Source organism: Pteropus alecto, unplaced genomic scaffold (assembly GCF_000325575.1).
Source record: "Pteropus alecto unplaced genomic scaffold, ASM32557v1 scaffold146, whole genome shotgun sequence".
In the NCBI taxonomy this organism is placed as follows: domain Eukaryota; kingdom Metazoa; phylum Chordata; class Mammalia; order Chiroptera; family Pteropodidae; genus Pteropus; species Pteropus alecto.
Window position 1 is genome coordinate 31737790 of NW_006442107.1, and position 24541 is coordinate 31762330.

The 24541-nt window shown below is 35.7% G+C and overlaps 1 protein-coding gene across 1 annotated transcript in view; it reads left to right on the plus strand.

Annotated features, from left to right (window-relative positions):
- The window catches only part of PTPRM (protein tyrosine phosphatase, receptor type M), a 705638-nt gene that overhangs the window by 439903 nt on the left and 241194 nt on the right, over window positions 1-24541 (plus strand). Inside the window, exons 12-13 of the mRNA XM_006920073.3 lie at window positions 4607-4880; window positions 5870-5906. Of these exons, the coding sequence (XP_006920135.2) occupies window positions 4607-4880; window positions 5870-5906 (311 nt within the window). The remainder of the gene's footprint in view (window positions 1-4606; window positions 4881-5869; window positions 5907-24541) is intronic.

Genomic DNA, 24541 nt, shown 5'->3' on the forward strand with positions numbered 1-24541 from the left:
AAGAATTCATACAACGCAATTACAACGAAAATACAAATGATCCAATTAAAAAATGGGTAGAGGACCTGAACAGATACTTCTCTCAAGAAGGCATACAAATAGCCAACAGATGTATGAAGAGATGCTCAACTTCACTAGCTATTAGGGAAATGAAAATCAAAACCACAATGAGATACCACCTCACACCTGTTAGAATGGCTGTCATCAACAAGACAAGAAATAACAAGTGTTGGAGAGGTTGTGGGGAAAAAGGAACCCTCATACACTGCTGGTGAGAATATAAATTGGTATAGTCACTATGGAAAACGGCATGGAGTTTCCTCAAAAAATTAAGAGTAAAATTGCCATATGACTCAGCAATCCCTTTTCTGGATATCTACCACCCAAATTTGAAAACATTTATCTGTAAAGATATATGCACCCCAATGTTCATTGTAGCATTATTCACGGTGGCCAAGACTTGGAAACAACCACAGCGTCCTTCGATCGATGACTATACAAAGAAAATATGTACATGTATGCAATAGAATATTACTCAGCCATAAAAAAAACATGAAATACTGTCATTTGTGACAACATAGATGGATCTAGAGATTAGCATGCTAAGCTACATAAGTCAGACAGAAAAAGTTGAGAACCATGCGCTTTCGCTCATATGTGGGATATAAAACTAAGCAAACAAATGAACAAAACAAACAGAGACTCATAGACACAGACAACAGTTTAGTGATTACCAGAGGGAGAGAGCAGGGAGTTATTTAAGGATAAAGGGGTCAAATATATGGTGACAGAAGAAAATTTAATTTTGGGTGATGAATACACAATGCAGTATACTTATGATGTATTATTGAATTGTACACTTAAAACTTATATAATTTTTTAACCAATGTCACCCCAATAAATTTAATTTAATTTTTTTAAATTTTAGTAAAGCAAAGCATATTTGTGGATAACAGTGTATTTCCTCCATACTACATGTACTATATAGAAAATAGAAATTAGGTCTAGATTATCTATACTTTCAAAAATATATACTTCATGGCCACTTCACTCTAAGTGTCATGAGATACAGAGATGACTAAAACATAGCCCTCCTCCTTGAAGAACTTGTGAGACTTTTAAAAATATTGATACAAGGACACAAAGGACTGTATTTCATCACAGAAAACATATTTTTGTGAGTTTAGAGCAGAGCAAGAATACATCAAAGTGGGGAACCATACCAGAAGCCCCTGAGAGAGAGTTTATGAAAGGGTCTCAATCATTTTACAAGGTAGGGTCATCTGCTGAGAGTGACAGAAGATTTCAGTGTGTTGGGAAGATCAGCATTTAAATAACAAGCTCGGATCCAAGCCAGGATGAAGGAATAGAGGAAAAGATGTTTGCGGCAGAATTCAAGATCTTGGCTCTTGGAAAGTTTGGAGGTTCCTGTGCTAATCTTTACCCTGCCAGAGTTAGAAGCAGGAGGGAGCTACCTCCAGGTTGAGAAGTGAGTGATCGCTGTCCTCAGAGCCATTGGTAAGGAGGTTCCTGGGAGGGATCAAGGGTTGGAGAGGACACAAGCCAGGTCCTGGTGACACTGCAGAATCCAAGAGAGTGTCCTTCCTATAAGTCATTAATGACACGGATGCAGATGGGAGAAGGAATTAAGGTCAAGGTATAATTACCATCTATCACTCTCTTGATGTGATGAATGAGAAAGAATCTCTAGACAATACTCAGAATAAACTGATTACAGGAAGTGGATGGACTGGTTGTGTGTTTGTTGTGATCGCGTGAGCCCATGGTGCAGATGTTTCACGTGAGTACCACAACCAGGAATTTTTAACAGGTGATGCTAGTGCTCTCTTGTCAGATGATCAAGAGAGCACATCTACTACTCATTTAGCTTTGTGTCCAGATAGTATGGACATTTCACCTTCGAACCTCAGTTTTCTCACCAGTAACATGGGAAAATAAAACCTGCATGTTTAAGGCACCTGATCTAGCACTTCCCGCGTGGAATAATTCCGGCAAATTTTTTTTCCCATGAATCTTCATATTTCCATTTTGTCTAGTATATGAGTTTCCCAGAAGTTGTTTTAAAAGTGATTTCAAAAATCATGTCATATAGCAAATAAATTGGGAAAGCTGACTGATAAGAGGAAGGCAATATTAAAAATTATTTTATTTAATGGAGAATTCCTTTGCAAAGCAATTTATTATTCCTTTGATATATTCCTTTTGTGAAAGTAGTTCTTGTATGCTGAATAAAAATTATGAATAAAAAATATAAAATGTACCTTACAAGGTCCATTTAATTCTCTCATTTCATAAGAAAGAAAAGACCCAAAGAAATTATTTTAAAACCTCAGTTGTTAGAAGAATTAGGATTAGAGCTTAGATGTATATAGAAGCACATGCCACTGTGTCCCCACCACTTTCAAAGGCATTTCAAGAGAAGAGTCACACTTTCTCAATGTTGTTTGTATTTAATGGCGTATTGGATTAAACTTCTTCATGGGTCAGCTTTTGTCTGTGGTGGTCCTATGGTCTTTTGCTTTAACTTTAACCCTGTACTCTTGTTATACTATGACTTGATATTCTTGTTAATATTTATTACATATCCAACTATTCCAAAACTTAGTACTAGCTTAAAGCAACCTTTCTGTTTTGCCATGATTTTGTGGACCAACAAAAGCTTGGCTGGGCAGTTCCTTCTTGTGGTTTCTCATGGGCTGCCATCATCTGGATGTTCAGCTGTGTGGCCTTCTAAGGTAGTCCACATACATGGCTGTCAGTGATGCTCACTGTTGGCTGGGAGCTCTTCAGGACTGCCAAGCAGAATGCCCGTGCGTGGCCTCTCCAGCATGGCAGGTTCAGGGGTATTGGACCACTTGCATAGTGGCTGGTTTCTTCCAAATAGCTTCCCTGGGGAACCAGGCTAAAGATGCATGGCCTTCTCTGACTGAAGCCTTGAGATTTACACACTGTCCCCTTGTTATATTCTTTAGGTCGCATGTAGTCATTAAGGTTGGCCAACCCTATTCTTGGTGGGAAAAGTGTCAAAGAATTTGCAGATGTATTTTAAAATAGACCATCTATAAATGTAATAAGTCAGGGAGAAGGGGGACAAGAAATCAAAGTCCACTTTACCTCTATACATGTTCCTTAGCCTCTTTATAAGAATATTCTTCCTAAATACTTTCTTTCACGTTGGATCTATCATGCGGTGAGAATTCTACCAGATGTGTGCTTAGAATTCACATTATCATTACACTGTACACCTGCAGGACTGCCTGTCTAATGAGCAATCATTCTGTTCTACAACAATTGATTTTTGTTTAGGTAGAATTACAAACTAAATGGCAGCTGCATTGTTTCTGTAATAGATAACATGGTAAGTGGTTGTACTTCCAGAAATAGATGACTTCACTGAGTGCAGATTAGAGTTCACACAGACAGTATCCCAAAGAGGGACCTCCCCAAGCCTTCCCCACACTGAGCAAGTCTAAGATTACAACAAAAATGGTGCTTTTTCTGATATGGTAAGAAAAAGATACATCTCCTTGCCAAGACTTTCAATCTAATTTGGATTCAGTTTTTGAAAGCTGTTGTCAAGGTTTAGTTTTTATCAGTATAGAAACGTTTTTTTTCATTCAGCAAAACTGCACAAATATTCATCACTCTAGTAAATATATATATCTTACTAAAAACTTCATCCCTTCAAGTTTTATTCCGTTCTCCTTAGGCTACTTCAAAATTCAAAGACATTGAAGGGCGAGGGGAGAAAGGTGGGAGATCCACTGCTCTGCGGGGACATCTGTCTTTGCAGGCATCTTTGAAGGATGACCATTTCCATCTATCTTTACATATAATTTAAGTAGCCCTGTTCATAATTTACTCTTAGAAACTGCTTTTAATTCCAAGGCCTTGCCTTTTGAAATTCCATTCTCTTTTCTCTGCCTTTCTTATGTCATCTCTTTCCACTGATTAAATATGGTGAAGGACAAAGGCATATAAGAAAATATCAAAGTTAAACCTTTGTTAATATGAGTCATTACACATTGTGTTTTGTGACTTGATAAAACTTCGAAAATATCAAAGTTAAACCTTTGTTAATATGAGTCATTATACATTGTGTTTTGTGACTTGATAAAACTTCACATGCATTTATACAAATGTCATTGAAGAAAATAATATGTTGTCTTTTGCCTTTTTAAAAATAAATGTATAGTTAATATAATTTCATTTATTAGATAAACTGAGTTAATTGTCTACAAAGTCATCTTCAGTTACATGTGAGAAAAATATTATTTTAGTTGTCCTGTTCACATAAATAGCAGAGATTGTTATTATACAAAATCTTTGTAATTATGGTGAATTTTGTTTCTCTCAATAAATTGTATTATCTGAGGTGAGAGAGTTCTGTGGAAGATTAAACACTTTACCTCTCTTTCATTGAGCAAGTGTTGTGTGACTGTCCATTATGTACAAAACACTTATTATTGACTATATCCAATATATTCTTTATTCTGGATATCCTGTAGATCCATGCAGCCGAAGGCAAAGGGGATCAGCTCAGTTATTATAAAATATCACTGATAATACTCTTTTTTTTCCCCAGTGTCTACCAAATAGTTGTTGAGGAAGAACGTCCTCGAAGAACTAAAAAGACAACAGAAATCTTAAAGTGTTACCCAGTGCCAATCCACTTCCAGAATGCTTCCATCCTGAACTCACAGTACTACTTCGCTGCAGAATTTCCAGCAAACAGCCTGCAAGCCGCTCAGCCTTTTACTATTGGTGATAACAAGACCTACAATGGATACTGGAACACTCCTCTTCTTCCCCATAAAAGCTACAGAATTTATTTCCAAGCTGCTAGTAGAGCCAATGGGGTAAGTTTTATAGACGGTTGTTTACTTAGGCTAGAGTTATTAATGTGAACATAGATTAAATAAGATAGTAATAAATAGTGATGCTTTTGTGTGTTCCTACTTGGAACAAGTGTGGGTTTTTTTTTTCTTTTTTAAAATTATTTTCACCTAGAGAAATGTATGGAAAGAAATGAATATACTCTTATTTGTTTTGGTAGAAAGAACATATCATCAACATGATGGTTTTTATTTTCAGTTTTTACTTGTTACCAAAAGTTGCCTAGTAATTCTGCTTACCTGACTGTTTTACAGGAAAATAATATAGCTACGATACATACATTCAGCTCATTTAAAATTTCGTGAGATTCACACCTGTCTTTTCAGCAAATTCTGTTCCATTTATTTGGTTCCACAGAGTTTATGCTTCCTGTAACTGACTAAATTAGGTATCTTTTTTTTTTCCTAACGCCTTTAGAAAATGAGAAAAATAAATAAATAAATAAATAGAAATTATCAAGTCATTTCTGAATTTTTTGCCCTTTCTTGTTCAGACCAACCTAGAACTCTGATAAGATAGTAAAGTCTCCTTAGAAAGAAGGGCAGGTTTTGCAGCTGCTACAGTGGTTTCCCTCCTTCACAGCATGGGTCTGGGTGTCATCATAGTTGACTTGACTTTTGCCTATGAAAAAGGAGGAAGTTTGGAACACAGAGTTCTTCTCCAGTAGTGTTTAACCAGAGAGAGACTAAGGGTCTGGAGTAGGAGGCCAGGGGCCACCAGGCAGAGACATTTTTTGTTTAGCTCCCTGCTGATCATCTGCTTCAGAAATGGTCACCACCACTGGCCAGAAAGTGTATTTGAGCATTGTTCACGGAGTAAACATAGTGTGATTTATGCCACATGTAGAACAATGAGATATTTTCTTATCTATATTTAAAGAGAACTACATATATTTTTATTTGTTTTAAATAAAACGTGAATAGTGATTTTCCTCCCTCTTTATTTGACACAGGAAACCAAAATAGACTGTGTCCGAGTGGCCACAAAAGGTAGGTTGAAATTGTGGGATACTCTCCTAATTTATGTCCTTAAAATTTTAGAGGATATTTCAAAACTTCTTGAAATATTAACGTCATTGAAATAAGTGTGTGTGTGTGTGTGCATGTATGTTTTTATTAAGATCTAATGGCAGTTAATATTGACCTGCCATATTTCATAGAAATATTTTTTAAAATAAGAAGTCATGTTACTATGTTCCAAGCACTTTTCAATGGTTATTATTTTTAAGAATTATTTTACAATAAGTGTTATATGATCTCAGTACAGTTTAAAAAAAAAAACATAGTACCATATGTAGTAGTACTATATCCAGAGAATCTTCTCATGCAAAGTAGAAAAATATTGCCTGCCATTTTAAGGAAGTACCTACTAGTTATAATAGCTTTATAGAGTATATGTGGGCTTTTTTTCTTAACCAATGATGTGTGCCTCTTTGAACCCCACAACCAGGAAATGTTATTGTGGAATTTCTGTTTCTAAGGCCTGGTTCAATTTCTGAGAAAATGTGATCAAGGATGAAATGTAGAAGTGACGAGTAAGCTCACCACACAGTGCCTCCTAAGAGAGAAAGTGTAGTTGCGTGCGTGCCCGAGTTGTCATTTCATCTTGTCCACTTTGCAGTATGGTTTTAACCATTACATGTTGAAGTGTATGATGAAATGCTTTGAGAAATGTAAAATGCTGCATTAAAATGAGGCATTATAAATTTACACTTGTAGTTCAATACATTCTTTCAGACTTTAGAATAACCATATGCACAATAAGGAAGTGTGTGTGATTTAATTTAGACATAATGGCAGGAAGGCGTCATCGGATCTGTGGCACTAGATTTAATCAATCCTTGAGTAGTCACTTGTTGAGTTCTATTTGATAAAAATATCTTGTTTTTGTTGTTTAACTTTCAGGCAACATAATTTGAATATATTGTGGGTCCATCTGCATTTTCAAAATTTTCATTGAATTCTTATTCAGTTAGCTTGACAAATATTTCTTGCTTTCATGTTATGTGCCAGGCATTGTGTGAGGTACTCACCTCATTTGTATTTTGTTTATCTTCATGGGCTCATAGTTCTATTTCCAAGAATCTAATTATATTGATTTAAAAACATTCAATTCTTTATATTATATTATACCTGATTAAGTGCCTTTATTTATAGGAATAAATTAATACTAAATGAATTTAAAGATATTGATGGGTTTTGTAAACTATAATATGCTATTACCTATTATCACAGTATTGTGAGGCCCTTGAATGAGGTATTGACGTTCCTAGACCTCCAGGTCATCGCCCATGCTCAAATTGCTTTATCAAATTCTACTTACCCTTGAGGTCTCCAAAAGTAAATTCAGTTGCAGATTGCCTAATTTATAATGCCTTATGTTTGACATCACAGCTGAAAATCACTTTCATACTCCTATTCTCATTTATTTCTTTAACATTACTGTGAGAAAGGAGACAGGTATTGTTATTTTTATTTTTAAGATTAAGAAAATGCATACTTTGGGAGACAAATTGATTTATCAAGTTCACTCAGCTAATAATCTATGGGTCAAGGCTTAATCCCAAGCATTTGGACTCCTATCCCGTGTTTCACTATGTCTCATAGCTTTTCATCCAGCAGAATCTCTGGCCAGTTATAGTATTGCATTGTATAAGTATCTGTCCTCCTCTTTATTAGGATTGAGTCACTGCCCAGTTAACTCTGAAAGCAATGAAATATCTGTCATCATGTTCATTTACATATCTAAATAATTATATAAATAACACTCATAAGTATGGAAATCTGATGTTTGCTGTTTTCACAATAGATTGAATTAGACGGTGATTTGGACCATTTTCTTCCATCAGCTAGATTTAATCAATATTATAATTTGTTTTTCAATTCACCGAAGGACGATTAGGCAATTAGATGACCTGATTGACTAAATATTCTCCACTCATATTTTCTGAGTCATTTGCAAACATTTACACAGCAACAAACTCTATCCAAATAACCTCTTTAGGGGAAAGAGGGAAATAGATTTTAATATTCATTATATAACATTGTCATTTCTATTCATAAAATCATAATATAGAAGGAAGCCTTAGGAGATATTTTCCTATCAAGTGAAACTACACTGTTTGGTACTGTTTTATTTTATTAATTTCTACATGTACAGATTCAGCAACCTCCCTTTATAGCACAGTTTAATGTTTTAGCACCTTTATAATCACATCATTTTTCCTTATTCATACTAAAAATTATTTTTGCAGTGTGGTAAGCAATTCCATCTTGAGTACTTGGTCAAAACAGAGAAATAGGCAGATCTAATAATTTTATTGGTATTACACAGTGAAGATGTTTGAAATTTAAAAGAGTTCAGACATTCTGGTTTTTGCTATATATTACTGACAGTGTGGTGGCTTAATTGAATTTTCAGATACTTAATTACTTCCCTAAGCTATTTTCTAAATTTTTAAAGATGTTCGATGTTCTCATGAAACAATCATTGACAAGAATCTTTATAGAAAAACTATGGAGGTAGATATTTTTCACAAGGAACTAATTTGTAATTTCAAGTATGGCTTTGTTTCTTAGAGATATATTTCATACTATGTATAAATTTAATGTTGTGATTATTTTAATTATATTCCAAGAGTATATCTGAACACTAATCATCTTAAATATAAAGCCTCATAAAAGTTAGACACAGGAACAAAACCTAAGGTATGTTATTACTTATCTTCACCCGTACGCTAGGGATTGCCTATATTTTTGTGTATCCTTCTTTAATTTATACATCTAGATTTCTCATAAGTATGTTACTGTATTTTGATCGTTCACTATAGGCAAACTTATAACAGAATATTCTATCTCTTGAGTTAAAAGATAAAAACACTGTACAATGACAGAATATACATAATGTTTGGATATTATCCTCCCAATTATAGGATTCTTTTTTATCTGTACAGTGGAAAAAAATAGTATCTTTTAGCAATTCTTAGATTCTCCTAATTTTGATTTTGATTTTTAATCACATTCACATTTTTATACTTGAATTCTTTTCAAAACCATTTGGTCCAGCTCTATCTTGGAAATTAGTATATGTGTTTTCTTTAACCCTTACTTACATATGTTATGGGTGCCTTATGGTAACTAGGAGGGTTGAAACACTTTTTATGCTAGTTTTGGGAAACTTTGTTGATGATCAATTCTAAACTGACAAGATACACTTAAAAATCAAAATCTGTCTTGTTAGTAAATTAGATTTCTTGTATGAAATGAGGTATATTCTAATTGTTATGACAATCAGTTTAAACTGTATACTTTGTATCAGTCTTCCATAAAAAAATATTTTGCATAACACGGTGCCACCTGTGTTTGTCCTTGATAATATAGCCATTTGGGAGTTTTCTTATTGTACATTTATTTTAAACATTTTTGAGTGCCTACTGTATGTCAGGCATAGTGTAATCTGTGGGACTTCCAAGTACAGATACATATATATATATCTCCTTTTAAATTTTGAGGATTCTGAGTTCATAAAAGTTTGGGGGATTTTGTCTGTTTTTGTTTTTAGTGTATGGGGACTGGGGTCATATGTGTTAACTTGTTCCTTTCCTTGCTAAGATTTGGTTAACAGTAGTGTAGCTAGAAATCAAAAGAAAAACCACATGAGAACACATGCTAAATTCTTTTCAAAAGTATTGTAGTAGTCAGACTATAAACCTAAAAAAAAAAAGAAAACAAACCATTATTCTAATGTCATATTTTAAGGTGAATTTTCTGTGCAAAAATGCTTCACTGTTTTTAAGTTTAGTATTTTATTTAACTTACATTTGTAGCAAATGTGCCTATGCTTCACTGGAAGACCTTCAGGAAAATTTGAAGGATTTCCATTGTTCTGATACAATTTCTAACTATATTCAGAGATTCGAATGTTTCTTTTTTAATCACTAGGCTCTTTGAGAATTTGCTCTAGACTGTTTTTCTGTTCACTGTTTTGTTTAAAGAAATAGCATCCTTTCTAGGCTACACTGGTACAGAATGAAAGTACACTGACAAAAGAACTGAAAAGAATGTCTGTTGAGATGTAAAGCTAATTAAGATTCCTTTTAATTACTCATATTCAATGCAAGAGAAAAGAAATTATATAGTAAGACCACTCATATATGCTAATCTGCTATCATTGAGCTATGGATATAGAAGTAGAAACATAAATAAGATATGCATTTGTCAATATTTTCTTTTCTTGGTCTGAAATAGTCTTCATAATGTATATCATGAGTATATTAAGGCCACTGAGAAGTTTCTAAGAAAAAGAAACCTGTTTAACTTTGTTCAGCCCTATGGTTGCCAAATTTGTTTGACCCAAACGCATTTTTCAAAGAACACTGGAGTCATGTAAAATACAGTTTGGCAAATACCGGTTCAACAAAATCCAGAAGTTCCTACTATGTGCAACTGAAATGGCACTTTGGAAGTCTGATACGCTGGATGTATTTTTTATTCTTTCATGCATATCTTTATATCTCAAGGATACCTTAAATTTATTAGTACCAGAAGTATCTTCAAAGCATAGGACTGGAATTTCTGACTTTATTTTATGAAATTTAGAAATATTCTCTTTAATGCATTCTTACAGATATTTTTAAGATAGAGGCCAGCAAATTTTTATGTAAAGGACATGGTAAATATTTTAGGCATTGTGAACCAGATGGTCTCTTTCACAACGACTCAGCTCTGCTATTACTGTGCAAGAGCAGCCATCGGCAATGCATCAACAAATAAGCATGCTGTGTTCCAATAAAACTTTATTTGCAAAAACAGGCGGTGGGCCAGATGACCCATATTTTAAAGTGATTTGTAACATAATCACATTTTTTTCTTGTGACTAAAAATAATAGTCACAAATGAAAACTTTTATAGGGCAAAATATATAAATCATATAAAAATCTTTCCTGATATCTATAATATACTTTTAAATGCAAGTTTTGAGCGTCAGATTGCAGTTAGCCATCTTTTTTGTTGTGAATACATGGCTGCCCAACATAGCTATTTTTAAATAACTTTTTGTTCCTATTGTTTACTTTTTCAGTAGGATAGTTGCTCTGTTTTTGTATAAGGCAATTTTTCTCAAAAGTAGAGTAGGTAGGATTTTCTTGTAAGTAATGAAAAACCACAGAGGAGTGTTGATTGAACAACAGTAGTTGTTCTATGAAGCAAATGTTCTATGTATAAACTTGGAATTGGTACCAACTTTGCAACAAGTGTGAGAAATAACATTTTACTGTTCACAAGTTATTATATCAGTATGCAAAATTGCATACTATGTCTTTATCAAGAAAATTATCCCTGTAATACCCTGAGAGTTCTCCATTCTCTGACCAAACTGTTAGTTTATTCATCTCACTTAGTAAAACTAGAAAGTTTTCATTAATAATATGTGAAAGATGATTATACCACTTTTAAACCCAGTTGTTGCAGTTGTCTAGTTAAAAAGAGCAGCACTGTCTGAATGGTGCAGAGAGATATTTCAAAATATTATGCAGCAGCGGTTTTGGGTTTAATTGTCTGCAGATGGTAGATGATCTATTTTCCTTACTCGCTGCCACATTTCTAATAGCGCCCAGGCTGTTCCACGTAAATTAGTAATCTTTCATGTAAGCCTGTCCTTAATTTTTCAGTATTTTTTCTTTGCATCATTTTCCAGCTGTATCATGTTAAAACCAACATTTTAATTTTATATATTTTTTTTCAATATCTGTGTGTCATAAATGTTAACCATTTAAACACAACTGCTGAGCTGTGCAGGAAAACCAAGAAACCCGCCTAGTCCACTTCGAAAATCTAAATCATTTCTTTGGTCACTTGTTAACCATGACAACTGTAGAGAAGACAATGATTAGTTTTTATTTTTTTTAACTAATGCTTTGAGGTGTATTTTTTTCATTCCTTTAATGTGACAAAATGAGATTCCTAAATGGAAATACTCTACATGAAATGCAGTTATCAGAGAGGTTTCTCTACATAAATTTTTTTTAGTGAAAGAGGATAATATTCTTCACAAAGGTGATTTTAGCGAGAAGAGAAAATATTGTGACTAAAGCAGCAGAATTTTAAATAGTCTAATAAATTTTGAAACCTAAAGTTTGGATCGTCAGAATTAGCAATGAATCTTTATATTATCACACTCAATAGCGGTTGGAAACACTACTCAGTCTAGAGCCCTATCGGGGACTAACGTTTTTGTTTTTACTTTTTTTTTCTTCAGTTGATCTATCCAAAAATCTCAGCCAAAGCTTACAACGGTGTCATAGTTAGAAATCTAACTGCCTGACTAAAACTGGTTTAAGGGAAAAGAATTCAGAAATTCAGCACCTTGCTATGGTTTTTTTTTGTTTGTTTGTTTGTTTGTTTCCTTCTCTTTTTGTTGTTGTTGGAACAAAGTTGAGACAATGTGATATACTGATCGAGATTCTCCTTGCTAGCCTAGCTTCAGTCTGGCTTTTTCTTCCCTCATGCATGCTGACCTGGGAATCTTCCTTTGCCATAGCTGCGATAATCGTGACTCAGCTTACAACACCTTACATTCGCATCGCCCCTGCTGCAGGCGACGACCAACTGACAGGTCAGATGTTCAAGTATAGATGAGTCATCTTGCCCATTTCCTGCTCATTTTTCTCAGCTTCGTTTCCCCTCTACATTTCCTCCTTTGCTTAAGGCTTGTTTACAATGTTTCAGACTCTTGGTACAGACCTGTGCCCGCATTTAATGAAGTGATGTGCTTGGCCTCTTCTCTGTGCACATTTATATCCATGCATTCAGCACAACTCCACTGCATGTTTCCATTGTGTGTCTGTCTGTTGATGTGTTCCTTTCTAGCCTAATGTTATATAGAAATGAAATTTGCTGGATTTGCAATAGCAATGACAACAAACAGGATTTCAAACAAAATCCATAAAGATGTGTTCCCAGTAATCCAAATTAAGCTAAAAAGGCCTTGCAATTTGAGTGTGAGAAAGGTTTAATTTTCACCTTGTAGGGTCTACTTTGGACACACATTTAGCAACACACAATCTTGTCTGCCAGTGTTATGTATTGAAGTCACTCAAAGCTGTTTGGGGTGACACTGTTCAAACAGCTTTTCGTGTACATACAACTAGAGCAGAGTTGATTGCATTCCTTATAGATCCTTGTTTCAAAGCAAAGTATTTATATAAAGCAGTGCACATCTGCAAGTCAAATGCACTGAATAATTTAGAGAAGTTTTTAAAAAACCAAATGGCTTGGAGTTGAACTGTGTGCTTCTTTATACCAAGAGAAATCAACTTGTCCATTCATACTGCCTGTAAAGGTACATGGACATATGTGTAAACTCACATAGGAAAAGAGTCCAGCAAATTATTCCAAATCGAAGGTGAGTGCTCGGAAAACCCCAGAAGACAAACTTTTTTCCTGCAACCAAAGCAAGTCATGGTCAATATTTGTAACATAATTACAAGGACAGGACTCAAATTCTGGCTTCCAAAGGATCATTGGCACCACAGTTTGTTGCGCGTGGTATAGGCACGATTAAAGCTGAGTAAGAAACACACGATTGCTTTCCATATCATTTCTGTTCCAGCAATTGTTTTGTATGTGTGAAACTAAGGAGTATACCCTGATGTTTAAGGGAAAAGAGTAAAGTTTAACTCATGGTAAAAATTCATAAACATTTAGGTTTTTCTGCGAGCTTATTATTTTGGAAAGTAAGGCAACTGAAACGCAGATACATTATAGACTGATTTTTATAAGGTAAAGAAATGTAGGATAATTTTACTTCTTTCTCCACTAGAATTCTCTACATATTTCAGTCCTCTATTTTAGACACGTAAGCTACAAACTTATTATTAACAGTTCTGCTTCCTTGCTTTCAAGTTTCTTTTAAGCATATTTATTTTACTGATTGAAGTTCTGCTTGTCACAGATTCTTTCTTATTCTGAACTTCTGAAGTGTTCTTCCCAACAGAACTACTTAAGGGATAGTTTCTTTTACATAAGTCCTCCCTTTTACAACCTTTACATTTCAGGACTAGCCCATGGCACTCTGTAGGGTTCAGTGTCGACCTGGAAGGTAATCTGAGATCCTTCAGCAAATCTGAGCCCCATTATGTCTGAGTGGGCACCAGTCTTGCCAGCCAATCATTAAAAATGTGTTACTATCATAAAATGAGTACTTATGGGAAATATGCTTAAATAGCCCCTTTTTCAGGCTTTACTTGTAATCTACTACCTTCAAACTAAACATGTTATTTATTCGACATGAAGTAAGTGAAACTTCTGAATATAGCTTTCTCTGTAAAACTTGCAGATTAAGAAGATACCTTATAAATCAGCCTCCTTTACAAGGCTTTCAGATCCAGTGTGTGTTGTCATTTTGGTCCTAGCCTGTGAAGGACACATACGTAGCTGTAGTATATGGCTGACATTCTTTTAAGGCTTGCAGATGATCTCCATCACTTACTTTGGTTTATTAAGGATTAAAATGATGGCATGTTAGAATAAGCCTCAAAAAACAGTAAAAAGTTACTCTAGTTCCGTTTTCAGTATTTACTGCTGGTTTTAATAATGGTTCATCTTACCCAGGTAAATTCAAATTCAAGTAATATTTCTTTTGTGTTTTCCATTTGCATTAGCCATCAACTTTGATAGCAGTAACATTGTCTTTTTAGAGTAGATTTATTCATGAGTGGTATTGAGGCTTGAGATTTAATTCAATCATTGATTTGACATTTATTGAGCGCCTTCTGTGTGCCAGGTATAGATGTTCTAACTCTTATAAAAAGTTTTACTTGGGGTTGCCCAGACTCTTGGCGTTAGGCATATTTGAATTAGTTAACATCAAACCTACACGTACACATGCTCATATGAATGAAAAACTACTCTCATACTTGTCATTTAGCAGTCAAGACAACAGTTTTGTAACTAAAGAGGGAATGGACATATATTTCAAAACTTTTCTCAATGCATTAGGCAGTTTGGAAATGGTCAGTGGGATAGCTGAATATTTCACACCTGTGACCCATTGAACAGTTGTAGTTTTGTTTACTAGATCAACTCAGTCCCTTCCAGAAACAAACAGGAAGTACATAAGGAATGCATTCTGAAATGCCTTAAGCAGGTTCTTCTGTTGTTTGTTTTAATTGTGCTGACATCATGCTTCTATAAATGCTATTTGAAGCTATACTTATACTAGGACAATTCAATAGATAGTGAGCCCTCTGTAGTTCCTTTTATCTCACAATGCGTTATATACTGATATAGATGGGACCGCCCTCTCTTGTTTAACACTAAAGAAAACAAGCACCCTGGCGATGTGACCTCAGCACAAGGACTATACTGGACACAACAGTGTTCATAAATATTGACCGATTTAATTCACCGAATGAATGTAGCCCAGACTGCCAAATGCTGGTATGTTTGGTAAGCATTCCTTTCATTGCACAGGGGAATGTTTTTTAAACTATTTTGTCCTCAGTCAACAGTAAGAATATATCACACGCACACACACACACAGACACACACAAATTTAACTGGAGCCAAAGGTTTAGGCACTATATTACCAATGCTACTCACTGAATAAGATGCACTCTTATTTTTTCTATTCTTTTCTATCTTATTCTTGTTCATTTTTTTTTTAATCTAGTTGCAACCTACTAAATTGATTCATTCCCCACTAATGGATTATAACCCAGTTTAAAAAAAAAATGCTCTACTAAACCACTAGATTTAGCAGATTATGAAAGGAACTGGATGTATCATTGGAATAAAAGTCTTGTCTACATCAAAAATCCTACTCTAAAGAGCACACACAGAAAATTCTAGAAACTGGAAATACTTCTGGTTTCTGCTTCATTTCTTTTATTTTGTAGTTAATTGTCTACAATATAGAACTGCTTTGGAAGAAAATTAAAACTTGTACATACTAGAAATTTCTCAAGATTTTTTAGGTAATTTTATAACTATGTCTAGGCTATTTATTTTACATTAAGATATTTCTATTTATGATTTAAGTATATAGCCAGCTCTGAGATGCTGCAGAGAGTGATTTCTTTAAATAGACTTTTATCATCCATTTTGGCTAACTCATATATCTAATGTGATAAAATCTGTATCCTAGAATATTTACAAACAAAGTGACTCCTGGGATTCAAGTATAAATCAGATATATCAGAGCATGTAGAATTACTCGCTAGGTATAATTAGCACTTTAAAAAAAAATAGAGAACTAGCCAACAATTATTCTCACATAAAGTTTCAAGATTTGAAAAAGAATACATGTAGCATATGCCTCTATTGTCAAAGATACATACAGCTGCACATTAGTTAAAGTGGTCAAAAGAGATTTATTCAGTAACTGCTGACAGTAGATGGAGTTGTACTGCATTCCGATTTGTATAGAAGTGACTGGGCATTTTAACAGGAGAATGAGGGAGAAGGGAGAGAAGCAAGCAGGGACTCCATAGAGTCAGGGAAGCGAAAAATTACAAGAGCTGGAAGAGTGTGTTAGTTCATGTGAAATTCATCTGGGTTTGCTAACTGGCACTTATCCAAAGTTAGGCTCCTGCAGCCCACAGAGGCTGGGAGACGGGCCCTGTCTTCAGGTGTTGACTAGAACATAGTCAATTCTTTGGGCAGTCTGGAATTTTCTCAAGCAGACATTTTAAGGGAGATTAGGGTCACCTAGGGATACAACATTAAGATGTTAGAAACTATGTTAGTGTTTTGTTCGAGTCTTTTAGGCCGACGTTAAGGCCTAGCTGAGAAAGGGCTCAGATAAGCCTGGCCAGAGTTTGGTCCAGGAGAGAATTTTTGTCACTTTTCACTCCTTCCCATGTAAAGAGCAGTGAGGATATTTGATCAACTGCTGGGCATTTTCCTCAGGACACAAATGTTCTTTTGTGTCCAAAGGGCTCAGAAGAGCCAGGCTAGAGTTTGGTCACAGAGAGGGTCTTTGTCAGTATATAGGAAGAGTATCTGTGTCAGCATATAAGAAAAGCTAACATGAAATAAGTCTCAAAGAATTTCTTTTTTCTCCTTAATGTGGCTCTTAGAGCAAATATAGAGTATAGAGCATTGTGTGTGTGTGTGTATGTAAAATATAAAACATAGAAGTCACTGTACTAGATTCCCACTGAGTCAGGAAAGCAAATAACAGTATTTACAGAAAATCTTCTGTGTTCAAGGTACTATGCTAGAGACTTCTACATGCATTATTTCACGAACATCCGCCTGTCATAATGACTAAGAAAAGGAAACAAAGGAATCGTACTCACCTCCAAAGATCTGACATTTAATCAAGTCAGGGACATAAATTTTATTCCAAGCTTGCAACTTGAGCCCTGGGTTCCTTCGACCTCAGTGTCTGTTTGAACATTCCCTTTTTTAGCCTTAGTGTCTCTTCTCTCCTCCTGGGCCCTACAGGCCCACCCAGCCCCGCAGAGCCCTTTCACTTGGGTTCTCACTAATTTCTGGATCTGCTTGGCTCTTGCCGCCTTGCCGTCTACCATATATCATGCTGATCCCCAGCCCTGAGAAAATCCCAGCACCTGTATACTTGGCTCCTAATTCCATACTTCCACACATTACTGGATAAATGGAAAAAACAAGCATATTAATTCTACTAGAGGTATATGTTTTGCGCCGCACACACACCTCCCTTAGTATTCTCTGCATCCTGGTGAATGTGCTCTGCTTATACAGTTGTGTAAGGCTGATCTCTATCCCCGCCCCAACTCCTCTGATCCCCAAACCCTAAGATGGTTTGGTCAGGCCTCCTGTCTCTGCCCACTCTCCAGGGCAAGCGGCCCTTCCCAGCCTTGGCACCATAGGCCTTCCTCATGCCCCTGGTGGTCTTAGCCATTGGATTACAGAAAATGACACCTTTTCCTTAAGAACAAAATACATAATTGAAGTCTGCCACCAACAGCCCAAGTTGATTTCCGGGACTATCAGTGATGAATGGGTCTATATCAAATATCAAGTATCAAATTTAGGTACACTCTAAAGCCCTAACACTGTCTTTTCAGAACTTGTCTTTCCTGCCATCTTAACAAAGATGAAACTGAGTGCCAGATCCAGTATGTATCCCATTTGTGGATTTTTTGCCCTAGACAAGGAAGCTAAATTAGGATCCAAATTTGGTGGTGAATAGTTGTAGAGCAAGGCAGAGTGGGTGGCGGGGGCGTTAACATTAGGGAAGGCAAGGATCTCAAATCCTATATTTTATAAATGCTCATTGTCAGGTTGCCCTGTCATGTAGACCATTACAAGTAGAAACTCTATAAAGTGACTGGCCCAATGGTTCTCAAACAGTGCTCCATGGGGGTCCATGGAAAAACCTTAGGAGCCCCTTTTCACACAGACCTCTGGACCAGGCAGCAGCTTTGGTCTAGAATAGCTATGGGTAGTGTGGTAGGTAGGTTCATGGGCTCGGGTTCAAATTCCAGCTATGTCACTTACCAGCAGAGTGACTTTGGGCAAGTTATTTTGCATCTCTGTACCTCAGTTTGCTCATCTGTGAAATGAAAATTACAGTTTTACACTCATTAAAGATCTTATCAGGATTAAATGAACAAATAGTACTTAGTAAATCCTCGATAAATGTCAGCTATTATTGTTTTCCTGCCTTAACACATTTTTTTAATTATGAGAAGAATGCTAACTCTTTCATTTCCTCATTAATTCATTGAGCATATATTCCTGAGTGCCTCCTATATGCTAGACATCATGCTAGGCTCTTAGGGCATCTTAGAGATACTGAAAAAGTTTACCCTGTGTCTGCACTAATCTCATTCAGGTTTTGAACCTTCCACATCTTTCTCTCTATGTATGTAAAAATATACAAACATACCCATGCAGTTTTGGGTTTTTTTTTACTACCATCTATATATTTAAATATGCAACTTGCATTTTTCACTTTAATATGCTATGAATTCTGCTTCAAGCCAATACATATCACTCTAAGGCATTATTTTGAATAGTTGGATATTGTTCCTCTATATGGAAAGGATATATTATGATCCAGTCACCCAATCTCTTGTTAATGGACATTCCAATTTTCACCAGTTTTTTTCTACTAATGGCAAAAAAATTACAACAAACTGGAATAAACAGCCTTCTATATCTGTTCTTTTTACTATAAGTTTTATTTCTAAATGATTCCTAAAAATGGATCAAAGGACAAGTTTGTTTTTATTTGGAACTGACCAGACTTCATTCTACCAGATTGTAGCAAATCATCTTCCCACAAGTGTCTGTTGTGTGCCACTTCCCCACAGCTCCACCTGCACTGGACGTTTACAACCTCATGGGTCCACTGTGGTGGGTGAAAATGGTATCCTAATGACTTTTCCTGGAGTTGAAGATCTTTGCCTATGTGTATTGGCTGTTTGCATTTTTTCTTCTGTGTCGGTTCATACATATTCCTGTCAATCATTACGCTTTTGACTGTATTCATTGTATCTTTTAACATAAAAAAGCTTTCATTTTTAGTTAATCAAATATGTAATCATTTTCCTCCAAAGCTTTTGTTTTGCTCGAGAAGGTATTCACATCTTTCAGATTATTCAGCCATTACCTTGAATTTTAGCTGTTGAATCCATCTGGAAATTACCACTGATATGATATGGAGTGTTGCTAGGGGAGAGGTCTAGCTTTTTGTCAGATAAACAACCAGTTAGACTGGCTCTCATTATTAAATAAATAATTATTTTCTCACAGAATTTAAATATCATATTACCGTATTTAAGTTCTCACATATAGATTCTATTATGGTCCTCTTTATCTCTTCCTACACTATTATCAATATCTTTGATTATGCTGTCTTTTATGATATTTTATTATATGATAAAACTAGAATTCTCTCCTAATTCTTTATAAAAAAAAAAAAAATCCCTCGCCACTTGTTTCCATGTCTACCTATCAGTTCTTACAATGGCCTCTAAGGCATTAAATGACAGGCCCCCTCTCATTTTTTTAACCCTTTTCCTCTCTCTCTGCCTCACCGGTTGCCCTGACCTCTGTCTTTTGGACACATCAGCCACACTCCCACCTTCAAGCTTTTGTTCCTGCTTTTCCCGTGCTTGGAATGGCCTTCCCCAGTATCCCTCACCTCCTACAGTCTGCTGAAACACACCTTGTCACTGAAGTCTACCTTGAGTACGCACCCTTCTTAACACTGCAACCTGCCATAGCACCTCCCTGATTCCTTCCACAGTCTGTCCCCTTACACTGCTACTTTCTGCTTTTTCATAGCACTCTCACCTTTTATGTTTTGTTGTTATGTTTCCTACAGTCTTTCTCTCCCTCCTGGAATACAAGCCCCTGAGGGCAAGAACCTCATTTAATGTGTTCTTATATATCCCAGTCAACAAGAAGGTGGCCCAGTCGGTACACGCTAGGCAGTCAAGTCCCAAAAAATGCCCCTGAGGTTCTCATTGGAATATTATTAAATCTATACATTATTGTAACTGAAAAATATGATAAATTTCTCCATCTATTCATATCTTGTCATAATATTTCTTATACTTTTTTATATAATTTAGACTTTTTTTATATAAACCTGTTTGGTCAGGTCTCACTCGAAAACATATTCCAGGTTCAGTGACATTTCACTCTCTCACGGCCACTGACCCAGCATAGACCACTGCTGAAATGTTTAACTGGTCTCTGACTTACTTTCATGGCTCTCCATCAATTCATTTGCCACATGGCAGCTGGACTGAATTCTTTGAAATTGAAGTCTGATTCCATCACTCCTCTTCTTACAGCCCTCGAATAGCTCCCTACTGTGCTTAGAATAAATTCCAAACTCCATATCACAGCTTAAAAGGTCTGTACCATCCGGCCCCCGTCTTGCACTTAGTCTTCATCCCATATCACACTCTCACTCTCAGTGATGATCTTCTTTCTGTTTCTCCAAAATACCAAACTGCATCACCACCCAGCTGTTTGCGCTTGCTATTCTCTCTTTTTCCCAATCTTCATATTACCAGCTCCTTCTCAACAGTCAAGATTCAGCACGAATGTCATTTCCTCCAAGAGCCTCCCTAGACCACCATCCCTGAAGCGCAGCGGACCTGTTGGCCCCCAAGCCACCATCTGGCCCATTCCTCTGCCGCTTTTTGAAGTTCCCTGATTACTTTGTATCTCCGTCCTAGAGCAGGGCTTTGTCTGTCTGTCTTGTGCCCTCTGTAGCCCCGTAGGGGCTAATATTCAAAATTATTCAAAATTATTTACCGAATGATGAACAGTTGATGACACTATCATGAGTAAATTCTGAACAAATTTTGAGTAAATGCAACCATCTTTTTCAATTGGTTATTTTGCTTACTTTTGACTGTCTTTATGTTACTCAATTGCAAAATGTCTCTTCTTTATAGTAAATATTTTTTAAATGAGTAGATCTTTCCCTTGCAAATAAAACAGACCCATGGTTTTTCAACCCATTTATAAAAATGAATTTTAATCAGCCATTTCTTTTGGCAAGAATCATAAGAAAGGTTTTGTTTTAATTTGATTGTTTTAGAGAGTGGCCCACCCCCTCACACCAACATCATCTGCATTATACTCCTATTCCCAGATTGCATCTGCCCACTTCTCTTCCTTCACCTGTCAGAGACAGCCAGTGGGTCCTTGGGACTCTTCATGAGCAATAAGGTGTGACAGGGCTAAATACAGATAGATGGCATTCGTCCTTTTGTGGACCCAAGGCTCTCTATTTGTAAGATGGAGCTGTAACTGAAATCACGTCTTAGCCACAATGAGTAGCTCAGACCGCTGGTTACAGTTTGAAGATGGTAGAATTGTTTCCTGAACTTTAGGTCTCGGTCAGTGGTAGGAACAGCAAATGCAGAGGTGCTGTGGTGGGAAGTAGCATGCCCAAGAATGAAGAACAGCAAAAAGGCCATCATGGCTAGAAGGATGAGCAATCAAGTTGTGCAGGCAGATGGAGGGGAGGCAGACAGTAAGGACATTGGTCCCGATCCCAGGAGTAGTGGGAAGCAATTCAGATGTTTTCAAGAGGGGCAGGCAGGTTCAAGTTTACACTATATACTCCAGCCACACTAGAAATGTTTGAGAATGATGAAGAGGCCAAACAACTAAGGTAAGTAAAACTCTAAGAAATGAAAGACTGTCTATCAGCCTAGAAAAAAAGTGAGTGGATATGAACAGAAGAATTAAATGCCAGGAAATTAATACAGTCTAAGTACCAGCCCAGGGTTATCAATAATCTACAACCAGCATGGAAAAGCACCTGATAGGGAATTTAAGGGACAGGTTCAAACACACCAAAGTAATACTTTGAGTGCCTTAGAGATAGAATGGTTTCATTCAGCCTCTTGCCTGAGATATCTATTATATTTATTTTGAGAGCTATTTACTGGGGTATGCATATGAATCAAAACCGACAAAGAACATAAAGGATAATAAAACAGCAATATTGTTTGAATCTATGGGAACTGAGATAAAATCTCACCACCTATATCTGCAGACAGTTATATTTTGTCCTTTCAAAGAATTTAGTCATTAGACTCATAAAATATTATATTGGAGATTATTGTGTCTACTATGAAATATATGTAGAAATATTTTATCTGCTACTACAGGAGCCATATTCTATATATCTTTATACTTTCCACAACCTAAAACTCAGCTCTTGGTATTCGAAAGGCACTCAGAGCCCAGCTACAATTTTCTGATGGAATGAATTCCTTTGTTAAAAGATAAAATTGCCTTAAAGGTGTGGACTAATTTCCATACCACTTTAAAAAACAATAATAATAACAGAGAGGAGCTCCCAACTGTGACTGCTGTCAGGAGTAGTGGGACTCCAGGAAGTACAGTGGTACCAAGTGTCACATACACTTGCAATGGTCAGCCTCCTGTTGGACACTTTTAGAAAGTGCACACAGTTCAGTTCTGATAGAAATAAAAAATACGTCTTTCAATCTTTGAAACACTTAATGTATAGAGAGCTATGTTCTGCACCGCTCCAAGAGTATTCATAGTCCCTGCTTTGGGAGAGAAGGGTTCACTCGCTCATCCTGTCCTTGAAGAGCTCGATGTGTAAATTTGCTCTGCGTTGAGATGAGAATTCAAAGAGTATAACATGTGCTCTTTGCTCTCAAGGAAATTACATTTATCATCTTTATTAAGACCAACATAAACAGTTCAATAAATATTTCACTTCAATGAATTTACCAATATCCTGAACTATTTGTGATAAATGCATAATGAAGTAAGTTAACATAATTCAGTTGTACTGCAAAATGTAATATCTATATGGTTCCTGAGTCATTTTCAGGGTAAGGCCTTCAGTTTGACCATTTGAGAGAATTTTGGGTAAAATTAAAGAAAGAAAATCCTTCCTTTAGGCTTCCTTATAAGTAATAATGGTCACACTATTCGTTTAAGCTGATAAATCAGTTTATTGGAAATAGTGGCTGAATCAGAACTACCATTTTTCAACTAGGAATCCCAGTGTTTTCAAATGCAATATCACATCTAGATGGAGGGTTAACAGTTTATATGCCCTGTCTTGGGCATTTCTTATTAAATGGTGAACAAGAGTATCGGTGTTATATATTTTGGCCATGGAGGCCAATATAGAACGTTAGTGTGAGGAGAATTTGGTTGGGGTTTCGTATAAGAGTTGCCTGAAGATTCTAAAATTTCTTTTTCAGCTGGAAAGAATGTAAAGTGAGGGGAAATTTTTATTCCTCCTGCAACACCAGCTGAATGCATTTTAATGACTTGTAGTGTCACTGGTGATTTATTGCCCTTTTTTGTTCTTTTATGTGTTATATTTGTCATTTTGCTATGGCAGTTTCATCTATAAAACAGTATAGTTACAAGAAAATGGTGAGAGGATACAGAGCTGCTGTGGGAAATTCGCTTCCTTTTTCCTTGTCATTTTTTGGAAGGAATACTGAGTCAAATGTCGAGCATTTGGTTTCAGAAATAATATATTTTAAAAGATGTGTACTGCACTAAAATAGTATTGTTTTCATTTTTACTTCATAAACTTTAGGAATTCTATGCATAAGATTTTCAATATAAAAGAATAATTTAATTTTTCAATATTCTTTTGTGTATTCTCTATCAGCACTGTGATAAAGAAAAATAAAACAATGTATTTAACTCTTTTATTTGCTTAAGGCATAGAGCTTTCTGGCTTGAAAGCATAAATTGAAATTTTATATTTTAGAAAATCTACCTTTTAATTTTGTTATTCATCTGGTACATTGTGCATGTCCAAAAAGAATGCTGAGCTTAAAATAAACCAAGATTTCAGTAAAAGATACAAAATGCTGGGAAAAAGAAAGTGCCTGCAGTTTTAAAAAAGTCTAAGATTTTTGCATGATTTTCTATTAGTGAGTTAAATTATTTTTGCCTTTTCTGTAGGCAAATATATTTCAGTTTTATAATAAAACTAAATTAATTTGTCCTTGCTATTAGTAAGCATGGAAAAGACCTGGATATTTTAAAAATATTTAACAAAACTGAGTGACAAATCTCTTTCGCTAAGTCCTTCTCTTTACCCGAGTGGCTAGCATGGAGCTAGACATGTAGTAGGTATTCATTGAATACTGTTGCAG